The sequence below is a fragment of the Teleopsis dalmanni genome, chromosome 2 (genome assembly GCF_002237135.1).
Source record: "Teleopsis dalmanni isolate 2A chromosome 2, ASM223713v2, whole genome shotgun sequence".
Lineage (NCBI taxonomy): Eukaryota > Metazoa > Arthropoda > Insecta > Diptera > Diopsidae > Teleopsis > Teleopsis dalmanni.
This window is the reverse complement of record NC_051847.1, coordinates 243,341,527-243,354,416: the sequence shown is the minus strand read 5'-3', so window position 1 is coordinate 243,354,416 and position 12,890 is coordinate 243,341,527. Positions and strand designations below refer to the sequence as shown.

At 36.9% G+C, this 12,890-nt stretch overlaps 2 protein-coding genes across 2 annotated transcripts in view; both read left to right on the top strand.

The window, feature by feature from the left end:
- The window catches only part of LOC119677201 (zinc finger protein 729-like), a 16,713-nt gene extending 5,845 nt beyond the window's left edge, over positions 1 to 10,868 (top strand). Inside the window, exons 16-18 of the mRNA XM_038088472.1 lie at positions 8,935 to 9,522; positions 9,601 to 10,050; positions 10,758 to 10,868. Coding sequence (XP_037944400.1) covers positions 8,935 to 9,522; positions 9,601 to 10,050; positions 10,758 to 10,868 — 1,149 coding nt within the window. The remainder of the gene's footprint in view (positions 1 to 8,934; positions 9,523 to 9,600; positions 10,051 to 10,757) is intronic.
- Positions 10,869 to 10,968: 100 nt separating this feature from the next.
- LOC119677199 lies at positions 10,969 to 12,507 on the top strand. The gene has a single exon (XM_038088471.1). It carries the CDS (start codon positions 10,969 to 10,971, stop codon positions 12,505 to 12,507), a length of 1,539 nt encoding a protein of 512 aa, XP_037944399.1.
- Positions 12,508 to 12,890: the final 383 nt, after the last annotated feature.

The following is a 12,890-nucleotide window of genomic DNA, read 5'->3' as shown; positions in this document are numbered from 1 at the left end:
AAGTAGCCCGCAAATCAAAATGCGAATATGTTGCATTGTTGCTATTTTTTATGAGTTTGTGGATTTAATATTGCTGATTTTTTTTTGTATTTCTGTCTTGTGCAGTGATAGAAAATATGTATGTATACATTGTGACCGAAAAGTTTCCGGAAATTTTAAATAAAACGCAAAATTCTTTATCTTCATCAATATTTATTTTATCTCCTTCAAAATATGCTCCATTAGAAGCGATACACAAATGCCAACGTTTCTTCCAATCATCAAAACATTTTTTATAGGCGCTTTCCGGTATGGCTTTGAGTTTCCTCTGCGAATTCTGTTTTACGTCTTCTATGGATTCAAAACGCGTTCCTCTGAGTGGTAATTTGAGTTTGGGAAACAGGAAAAAGTCACACGGTGCAAGATCAGGTGAATACGGGGGCTGTTCGATGGTATTTATTGAATGTTTGGCCTTAAAATCGTTGATAATGTTGGCTCGGTGCGAGGGAGCATTATCGTCATGAAAAATCCATGAATTATCCTTCCACAATTGAGGCCGTTTACGGCGGATATTTTCACGCAAACGTCTTAAAACAGTCAAATAATAGGCTTTATTGACTGTTTGTCCTTCAGGGACGAATTCATGATGCACCACACCACGAATATCGAAGAAAACAATCAGCATTGCCTTGATTTTCGAGCGACTTTGGCGTGGTTTTTTCGGTTTCGGCTCGTCTTTTCCTCTCCATTCCGATGATTGTTGGCTTGTTTGCATGTCGTACTCGTAGACCCATGTCTCGTCACCCGTTATGATGCGTTCCATGAAAGTTGGATCGGAATTGGCACGATCAAGCATGTCTAACGAGACCTGTCCACGATGGTGTTTTTGGAACAAATTGAGGTGAATCGGAAAAAGCCGAGCGTTGACACGTCGCATACACAAATTGTCCACCAAAATCAAACGAGCCATCTCACGACCGATGCCTAGCTCTCGTGCTATCTCTCTAACACTCACATGAGGATTTTTGAACACGATTTCCTTTGCCTTTTCAATGTTTTCGTCGGTGGTAGAGGTCGAAGGTCGTCCAGAACGCGGCATGTCTTCGACGGTCGTACGACAGTCCTGAAAGGCTTTGTACCACTCATAAACTTGAGTTTTCGATAAAACTGATTCCCCATAAGCCTTTTGTAGCATTCGCAACGATTCTGCACACGAAAATTCGTTCGAAACACAAAATTTGATGCAAACTCTTTGATCAATATTTTTTTCCATTGTTTTTTTCGCAACGCACTACTGAGGTGAACTGGTTTAACAGCTGCCGTAAACGAACTGTCTGACAGATCGCGCTCATTTTTGGCATAGTAATTAAGGACAGTGCTGCCAAACTACATAAACTTAAAATATCGAAAAATATACAGCGCGCGAATTTTAAATGAGAATTTCCGAAAACTTTTCGGTCACAATGTATTTCTAAATACATATTGAATATTTTTGTTTCTTTTGTTAGGTTGCGTACTTTCCTATGCTTTTGTCTATGGTATTTGGCAAACGTATTTATAAATATATGTGCGCAAGTACATATGTATATATACATTTGTTTCCACTATGAAGTTGCTTGTATATATTTTTTTGTTTTGGATTGTTGCTTTTTTTATGAAATATACAGGTGTCTATTTTGCATGACTTTATTAGTTGTTTTTGTTTCAAGCAGTTATGCATGTGTGTCATGAATGTGTATATGTACTGATTGTACATTTGCCAAGTTTGGGAAGATCTTTGGATTTGTGCATTGAATAAAGTTATGCAAATTTGTAAACATTATATGTGAAGTGTATGAAAATAATGTATATGAAAATAATATAATTTTGTCTGTAACGAGATAAGCATTCTAAGTAAACGTAATGCTTAACTGGTAATAGACACATATCTTAGCTCTTTAAAGCTTTGTGAACAAAATCTAGAACTGAAATTCCACATGAAAGAGGTTTCTTCTGTGCGTTATTAAAGCTGGACAGTCACAAAGAATGTGCATGGTCATTTCCTCATCTTCGAGGCATAATCTGCATTCCGAGTTAGCAGATAATTGTAATTTATGAAGGTTATATTTCAGACCATAATGACCTGTTATGAAACCCGTTATCAACCTCAAGTTACATTTTGAGAATTTAAGAATGCCTTTGTAGGAATACGGTGTTATCAGTGCATTGGTGATAACAGATTAGCGTCGCAACCAATTATAAATATCTATAAGTCTTTCCATGGTTTTCAGGAGGAAGGATGAGAGACTAATCGGTCTATACGATTAAGCTATTACCATTTTTTGGTAAAAAACCACTTTCACTTCTCTCCAAGATTTAGGTATGTACTTCCACCATAGGCTAGAGCTAAAAAGAACCTTTAATGGATTGATGCCATCATTTCCTGGTGACTTGAAGGGACTGAAAGAATTAACTGCCCATCTGATTTTATCAATGTCAAAAATGATACCGAATAGTGATCTTAATCGATTGTCTGGTTGTTCATATCTAACGTGTGCCTATCTATGGATGCATCACATAAGATCGATCCTGGGAAGTGCACATGTAGTAAATATTGCAAAGTTTCCCTGCAATTCGCTGTGTAGAGACCATCACTCTTTTTAAGTGACCAATGTAATTTGAAAGAGCCTTTCTCAACATTCTATGAAGGCGAGCCATTTGCGAAGTGTTCTCAACACTGTCACAGAAAGTTTTCCATGACTTCCGTTTAAATTTTCTAATCTCATTATTGTACGCAGTCAAGCACGTTTTGTAGTCTACCCACACCCCTGATCGCTTAGCTAAATTAAAAAATTTCCTAACCTCCATACGCATTTTTTCGAGCCTGTTGTTCCACCATGGCACATCCCGTCAGGATGTACGTGATTCAACCTTACATGCATCTTCATGCGCCTGAGAGATAATTGAATTTATTTGATCTGCTGCTAATACAAGTTCATCAATATGACTGATTTAATTCAGTAATTGATCTTCCTTACTAGCTAAGGATAGGATAGGAAATCTTTAGTTTCCCAGTTGATACGCTTACGTGCAGCTGGCGAATTTTTATGTAAAATCTGACACGGCAGTTCAAAATGAATATGTCGGTGGTCAGATAATGAAACCTTCTTTGAGACCCTCCAATTAACAATATAATTGGAGATAAATTGACTAGAAAGAGTAAAGTCAAGAACCTCTCTTCTAATAGCATTAATAAAAGTTGGTTCAGAACCATTGTTCAATATGCTGATCTTATTACTACTAAAGTATTCTACAAGAATTTGCCCTCCTCTATTCATGTTAGTACTGCCTCATAAGGTATGGTGCGCATTAGCGTCGCAACCAATTATAAATTGTAAATTATTAGATTTGCAGTAACTTACCAAGTTCGTGACTGCTTCAGGTGGTGCTTCATATGCATCGCCTGGAAAGTAGGCCGATGCTATTACGATCTCTCGTGTTCCGCACTCCGTCAGGACCTCAAAAATGGTCGACACCAAGTCCCTTTGGATAAAATCTGGAATTGGAATACAGTTAACATTTTTATTTACTAGTATAGCAGTTCTAGGCGATTCTATGTCACGTCTATATATCAATTTACTTGATTGATGCTGAAGGCCTTTTATATGCCCACCGACTGTCCATGGCTCCTGGATAAGCGCTTTGGCCAGTCCTTTTGTGGCGAAGTTCCTACACAAAGTAGCCGATGCTCCTTTCGCGTAGTGCAGGTTCGCCTGTAACACCCCTATGGTGTTCATTTTAGTTGGGTTTTATTAAGAGAGTGTTCGACTTCCCTCTGAAGTCGAGCTCTTCGTGGCCCTCTTTCATTCCGGCGCTCTTTTGGTGTTGATGATGCTCCACCCAAAGGTGCCCGCATCGAAAGCCTCTTTTGGATGGCGCCTCTACTGGTAGATGGAACCATCTACCTGATTTAGTCTCGTCTGAGGTCAACTCTATGGCAGTCTCAATAATGCCCTCCTGTAGCTGTGTAATCTGTTTCCTGTTTAGGGGGCACTTAGCCAAATCAAAAGGAACAAACCCTAATTTGATCCCTTTGACCTGACTGGCTACTTGGCTAAATGTAGGTTTGCTCGATCCCTGAATCGAGATGTTCTGCCTTGGTTTCTTACCGGCTGGCATGACCATGTCGTCAGATAAAGCCCTTTTAGTTGGCGCACGAGGTGGGAGTTTAGACACCATGTCTAGTGCCACATCCCTAGAGTGTCCCTGGCTCATATAAGCCTTGAATCTCCTCTTTTGCATTGAGTTCAGTTTTACAAAACCTTTCTGGTCATGTAAACTGATCCCTTCCATGCTGACATTGACAACGGTAGCACCTGACTGTTCAGAACAAAGACTGACTTCATCAATGTCAATAGAGGCAGCATCAGACCCTTCAGTTTCTGTGCTGCTAGCATCAGTATACTGTAGAAAAACAACATTTTCCACAGCGTGTATATTTTTACAAATGTATCCAACAGCATCATCTACAAAACGTTCACTGACCTGTGACACAGCAGTCGAATGGTCGTTGTTTTTTACCTGCCCGACAGCAGTAATGTTTGATGCGATAAGGGTAGCATCATTCCCTTTATTTTGTTCATTAAATATATCCATAAGATATCCCACGTGTATTAGGGAAGTATAAAGTCGCCGTCGGCAGAGGCCATTTACCGACAGAAGGCAAATTGAAAGCGGAGGTCGCCTGGTATCCACAGTTTGCTATTAAGGTCGTCACTAGACCCGAGACCAAGTTCCTACAGGCATAGCTGTTCCACCATTCATTGGGGGGTTGTTCGGGTCTCATTCATACATTCACACATACTACACCATACATCCTTCCTCCTTCAATGAAATGCTATGTAATAATGAAACGAAAACTTAGTCCTCAAAAAAGCAATTGAAAAGGTGCTAAAATAACTGAAACTATAAAAGATAGTGCACCTACAAGCATTCTTTCTGGTAATAGATTTGCTGAATTAGTTGAAACTACAGAGAAGGCTAATTAGCCTATTACCAAAAATTTTAAACCGCCTCCAATCTACCTGCGTGAACGCAGCTCAAATAACCTAGTTACATTCCTTGTACGTCTGATTGGAAATAATACGTTTCATATTGTTCCTATAACTAGGGACAATATACACGAAACCAAAATCCAAATCGACACTGAAAACAATTTTAGGGTCATATTTCGAAGACAGCAAAAAATCTTACTACACATACCAACTGAAGAATAGTAAAGGCCTTGTTGTCGTCATAAAAGGTATTGAGTCAGATGTAGAACCCATTGGGATAACAAATGCCCTAAACGAAAAAGGCTTTACTGCTAGAGCAGTTATAAACATTGTTAACAAAGATAAAATCCCACAACCTATGTTCAAAGTTGAATTTCACCCGGAAGCTACTAAGCTTAAAAAAAATGAGAGCTATCCTATTTATAACCTACAATATTTACTTCACCGCAGAATTAGCATTGAGGAGCCCCACAAAAGAAATTGTCCGGTGCATTGCACAAACTGCCAAGAGTATGGCCATACTAAGTCAAATTGCACTTTTCATACAATGTGCGTAGTTCCGAATGCGATAAAAAAGCATTAAAGGATACCAACTCCAAAAAATGTAGCACCTGCAGTGGAAATCACACTAACTCTGCAGAGGCTGTCCTATTTATAAAGAACTGAAGCACAGGTTAGCTTTGCAGAAGGAAGCGGTGCGTAATCCTACAAGAAGCAAAACCATGAAATTAGTTGAAGTACCTCAACCTTTAACTTCTAAGCCTGTTACACCAGGTGCTACATATGCAAATGTCGTTAAATATGACAATCAACAAGTCCCTCCAGTTCAAAGTAATAGTTTGGAAATGATGATCTTTACTCTCACCCAAAGCTTAACTCTTAAATGGTTTGCAATTAATGCAAATGTGTTTGTCTAATAAATGAGTACTTTAAAAATTTGTACATGGAATGCAAACGGCTTAAGCCAACATAAACTTGAACTCATAAATTTTTTGTCCCGAGAAAGTCTGAATGTAATGCTTTGCTCAGAAACACATCTAACAAATAAAAATTTCTTTTCTATTCCTGGTTATTTATTCTTGGTTATTCCTGGTTAGATTTCTTGCGACGGGAGACTACAATGCCAAGCACACGTATTGGGGTTCATGGCTCTGTAATCCAAAAGGAAAACAGCTCCACAATTCCATTCTAAATAGAAAAAATGCACTAGAAGTAATATCTCTTGGGCAGCCAACATATTGATCTGCTGTTAACAATAAAATAACAGACCTAATAGACTTCGCAGTGACTAAAGGCATAAGCAGAAATTTTATCTCAACACACACAAGCTGCAATTTGTCTTCTGACCATTCTCCAGTTATATTTTGCTTACTTGATGATCCTCAGCTATATGACTGTTCCTATAGCCTTCAAATATAAGAAGTACATTAATTTTACTTACACACAAATTACAAGATAAAGTGTAAGTCGCATATTGAGGATGCAACCTCGGTTTTAAACTCAATTCTGATTTCAGCAGCAGAAAACTCCATCCCTAAAGACAATAAAATTTACACATCCAATAACGTACTTACAAATAGAGACAGAGAATTTAGTTTTACAAAAACGTAGATTAAGGCATGAATGGCAAAAATCTAGGTCCCCTTTAACGAAAAACTTATTTAAGGATTGCCCAAAGGAGACTTAGATCTGTATTAAGCAAGGAAACCAATGTCAGGCAATATAATTATATTCGAAACCTATGTCCAAATGGCAAAAACCATAAAATCCGATTCTCCAATAAGAACTCTCTCGGAAACTGGGCGCGAAGTAATAAAGAAAAATCCAACGTTTTTGCTGATTACCTAGAAGAGATGTTCCAACCAAATCTTGCAACAGGATATTATGACTTTCCCGCTCAGGATCTACATGCACCATCTATTGACATGAATATCACGGCCAATGATCTTCTTCAAATAATCACAAACAAGTTAGATTGCAAAAAGGCACCGGGATATGATAATATCTCACCCATCATGATAAAAAACTTACCGCTTTGGCTATAAATTTTATAAGAATACTTTTTAATGTTATTATTAAATTTGGCTTTTACACAATAGAGTGGAAAACATCCATGATTATTATGATTCATAAATCAGGTAAAGATCCCACGCTTACTGCCATGCCTTTATAAACTCTTTGAAAGAGCACTGCTTTCAAAGCTAAAACTGTTCCTTGACGTTCAAAACTAAATAACCTTTCACCAGTTTGGTTTTAGGGAAAAACATGGAACTATTGAGCAAGTGAATCGTATAACGAAAAAATAAGACACGCATTTGAGCTCAGAGAATATTGTTCCGCGGTATTCCTCGATGTTAAACAAGTATTTAATAAAGTATGGCATAATGGGCTTATATATAAGATACGCTGTTCATTACCTGCAAATAGTAGCTTTCAAGTGAAAGGTGCAAAGCTTAGAAGCTGGCGTTCCACTAAAAAGTGTTCTTGGCCCTATCTTGTATGTACTTTACACATCTGATATCCCGATAAGTAGTTCAGTTGTTACCACAACGTTTGCCGATGATACGGCAATTTTTATGCATTGGCTCATTAATAACAGATCTTCCCTGTGCCTAGAGTATAAAGTACTCTTGTATAACAGCATCATAAAACCAATATGGACTTATGGTATTCACCTATTTGGTAATACTAGTGCTTCAAATATTGAAATTATACAAAGAGCTCAGTCAAAAATACTAAGAATTATCACTGGTGCCCCATGGTATATTAGGTATGAGAGTATACACCGAGATCTACAAATTCCCCTAGTTAAAGCTGAATTTGACAATATAAGAAAAAAACACAATAAAAGGCTGACAGAACATGTTAATCCCTTAGCAAGAAATCTCGCACTTCTATCCATTACTTCCCGCCTAAAAAGAGTTGACCGTTCAGCCATTAATTAATATTCAATAGCTTGAAGTAAAAACCGCAACTTTCTTTTTAGTAATCTGATAAAGTCTGATAAAGAAATCTCGCACTTCTATCCATTACTTCCCGCCTAAAAAGAGTTGATCGTTCAGCCATTAATTAATATTCAATAGCTTGAAGTAAAAACCGCAACTTTCTTTTTTTTTTTGCTTTCTTAATGTTGACGAATCAACAAAAAATTAAGAACTAGGTCATGAGTTAAACAAAAAGTAAAAATTAGGTCATAAGTAAAGCATTCGCAACTATTGCTTATTAAGCAATTTGTGCGAATTAAGTAATAAGCTATTTTATTTATTGTATGTTTTGCAATTACGGTTGCATTTTATTTTGTATAAAAGAACAAATCAATTTAAATAAAATCAGTTGTTGAAAGTAAATCAACGTCTCACCAATCTTTTATTGCTTCCCCCACCAGTGGTAAGGTATATAAAGATTGTTAATGAACATTTTTGTTCATTTTTGGTCCTTCGAGCCGGATTTTTGAAATTTCCCCCACCAGTGGTAAGAGTTTCAAATATACCTAACAAAGAGACTTAAAGTCTAAGATTGAAGTTAATACAAGCGTACCGAGGCTTTTAACATCGGAGTGAAGTTAATACAAGCGTACCGAGGCTTTTAACATCGGAGTGAAGTTAATACAAGCGTACCGAGGCTCTTAACATCGGAGTGAAGTTAATACAAGCGTACCGAGGCTTTTAACATCGGAGTGAAGTTAATACAAGCGTACCGAGGCTTTTAACATCGGAGTGAAGTGAATGCAAACGTAGCATCGAAGTGAAACAAGCAGAAGCGTACCGAGGCGCTCAACAAATCAAATCAAATACTAACAGAGGACATCATGGAGATCGAAGAGATAGATCAAGTTATCCAACATCAAAAGGACATTGAAGGTGAGATCCAGAGGATCTGGATAAATTTTAAAAAGGATTCTTCTACAAGATATTCAAAGCAGTATTTTGAGACACGTTTGGAAAATTTGCGTCAGAAATGGGACGCATTTGAAGACAACAATGATAATCTGATGAAGAATTTGAAGCCTGATCATGAATATATCACAAAAAATTACTATGGCCAGTTACAACAAAGACGGAATGAAATCGAAAATCGATTTAATAATGAATTGGAAATAATAAGGCAAATTGAGCAAAAGGAAGCTCAAGTTTCAAGGCATCAAGTTATAAGAGGGCAAGAAGAAGCTCTGTCACTAAGGAATCAAGACATAAGTATCAATGACGAAGTCACCATCACCGGGCCATGTGATATTACGAACAAACGTTTAGCAATCTTAAGTACAAGTCTGTTGCAGATCAAAGAGACAATAGACTTAACGAAAAGTATTGAAACGTTACAGTTCAAATTGGAGAAATTGAAGAATTGTTGGGCAAAGATCTCACAATTAAACGATGAATCTCTGTTTAACAATGATGAAATAGACCAAGGAGATTTCATTCAACTGGAATCGATATACGAAGAAGTATATATCCAGTTACAAGAAGAACTGAACGTTCGCAGTCAAAACGTTTCAGAAACTAGAACAACCGTAAGTAACAATATCAAACTACCACCGTTGAATGTACCAATATTCAATGGCAGATTTGAAGAGTGGTGTCCATTTTAGGAATTGTTCGACCGGTTAGTTCAACAAAGCCATAATCTAGTGGATGTAGAAAGAATGCAGTACTTAAAAGGAAGTCTACGGGGAGAAGCCGCCAGACTTATCAATCATTTAACAATAACAGCGAACAATTATACAGCGGCAGTTGAACTACTGAAACAAAGATACAACAATCCAGCAATACTTGTGGACAATCTTATCAATAAGTTATTGTCGCTCAGAGCTATAAGAAACGAGAATGCACAGGATTTAAAAACAGTAGTGGATTCTTCTAGAGAAGTGTTATATGGTATACGTAATTTAAATGTGGACACGTCAAGTTGGGATCCACTAATAATACAGATACTGCTTCCAAAATTAGATGGTGAAACCAGAAAATTATACCAACATTCAAGAGGGGCATCAACACAAATACCAAAATTGAGCAGCTTATACGAGTTTATCGAGAGCAGAGTTAGAGGATTGGAGGCAATTCGAGACACAAATCGCGAAAATAAGAATAATTTTCGACCAACAGCAGTAAATACAAAAACGCATGTAAATACAATACATACGCTATGTTTAGTGTGTAATGGTGACCACCAATTAATTCGATGGTCAAAGTTTCTGAATATGAAGGTGCCGGAACGTCGTGAAAAGATTATGAGCACCAAATTATGTTTTAATTGCCTTCAGAGTGGGCATTTTAGTAAGTTGTGCTTGAATAAAAAAAGATGTGCAATTTGCGACAAAAAACACCATCAACTTATTCATGAACAAGTTAAGGGCAAACCAACATTCACAAATAACATAAGTAAACAGAGGATGCCAACATTGAAGAACACCACAGAGACCGAAGTGGCAGCGTCGTACAACATCCAAAAGGAAAAAACTGTTTTACTAGCAACAGCAATGGTAATTATAAGGACTAAAAAACAAGTTAATCCGATACGAGCTTCTTGATCAAGGATCACAATCTTGTATAATAACAGAACAATTAGCAAGATCAATCAGAGCACCATTGACCAATTATCAAACTCATGTAAAAGGTATCAATGGACAAACAACAAGCGTTATAGCCAAATGTTCATTAGAAATTCAATCTATACATGATGAAAATAAGAGCTGTCATATCGAAGCAATAGTGTTACCAAAAATCACATCAAAAATGCCAAATGCAGAATTCACGCCAGGAAAATGGTCGCATATTGCAGTTAGCAGATCCTTGGTATGCTGAACCAAAGGAAATACAATGTACAAATACAATACAAAGTAGAAGAAAGGCATTGTGAGCGACATTATGATTCAACTTGCACCCACGATAAAACAGGACGATACATCATTAGGTTACCACTGAAAAATGATCGAAAAACGTTAGGTGAATCCAGAAAGATGGCATTAAAACGGTTCTTTTCATTGGAAAAACGATTTAAGAAGAATCCAGCACTAAAGCAAGAGTATGTGAACTTTATGCGAGAGTATATCAAGCTGGGTCACATGAAGGAAGTTAATGAGAAACCAAAGACAAAGGTATATTATTTGCCGAATTATGCAGTTATTAAAGAAGACAGCACGACAACAACACTTCGAGTGGTGTTTGATGCGTCCGCAAAAACGACATCAGGACAATCACTGAACAGTATTATGATGACAGGTCCTACATTACAAAAGGATTTATTCATTCTATTATTGCAGTGGAGAATGTTTAAAATAGTTTTTACGGCTGACATTGAAAAAATGTATCGGCAAATACTGATTCATCATGATGATAGAGATCTTCAACGAATTTTATGGAGAAACGATCAGAAAAAACCAATAAAAGAATACAAATTGAACACGATTACATATGGTACTGTATCAGCACCATATCTTGCCATCAAGACGTTGTTTAAGCTAGCAGAAGACGAGAGAATTAATTATCCTTTGGCAAGTGAAACCTTAAATGAAAAATTTTATGTAGACGATTGTTTGGGAGGCGCTAATACGATTAAAGAGTGTAAACAAGTACAAGAAGAATTAATCCAATTATTGCGGAAGGGAGGTTTTAATTTAAGAAAATGGGCATCAAACGAACCCGAAATGTTGACGAATATCCAGATAAAAGACATTGAACCAGGGTTAGAGATGCAATTTAACAACGACCAAGCAATTAAAATTTTAGGAATAAAATGGTGTCCTAAATTGGATCAGTTTGAATTTAAAATAAATACCACGTCATTCAGCTCAAAATACACAAAAAGAGCAATTTTAAGTGATGCTGGAAAACTATTCGATCCATTTGGTTGGTTGTCACCTGTAACCATTAAAGCAAAAATTATGATACAAAAATTGTGGATGCTAGGAATTAGTTGGGATACAAAGATCCCACCCAATCTACAGACACAATGGGAAGAATTTAAATTGAGATTACCTGCAGTTCAGAAAATAACCATGAAAAGATGGACACCACATTCAGAGAATAGTTTAATCGAGTTACATGGTTTTGCAGATGCGTCAGAAGCAGGATATGCTGCAGTTGTATATACAAAGGTTATAAATGCAGAAAAGGTTACAATATCCCTAGTAGCATCAAAAACCAAAGTTGCGCCTATTAAGCAGGTATTATTAGCCCGATTGGAGTTATGCGCAGCTGTGTTATTGATAAAGTTGATTAATTACATTCAGAAGAATAAAAAGATTACCTATAGTAAAGTTATTGCATGGTCAGATTCAAAAATTGTATTAAATTGGCTAAGGCAATACCCAAATAGATGGACTACGTTTGTAGCAAACAGAGTATCGTATGTTCAGGATACGTTTAAAGGGCAATTTAGATTTGTTCCAGGAAAAGATAATCCAGCAGATATTCCATCAAGGGGAGTATATGGTGACAATCTTATTTCAAATACATTATGGTGGCATGGTCCAAATTGGCTAATAAAAGATGAATGAAATTGGCCAGAAAATGATGAAGTAATAGATTTGAATCTTATTCCGGAAACCAGAAAAACTGCAATATGTACCGTCGTGGACATTACCAAAGATGAAAATATTATTAATCGATTTTCTTCATTAAACAAACTTCTTCGAGTGACAGCTTATTGTCTTAGATTCGTTTACAATTGTCATAAAAAGAAATCCGAAAGAAAGATCGACATTCTGTCGGCAGACAATATCGATGCAGCAGAAATTGTGTTGGTGAAGCAGGCACAAAAATGTTTTTCAGATGACATCAGACGGCTTAATCTTCAGAAACAATTAATGAAAAGTAATAAGTTGTGTTCATTAAACCCATTTGTTGACAGTGCAGGAGTACTAAGAGTGGGCAGCAGATT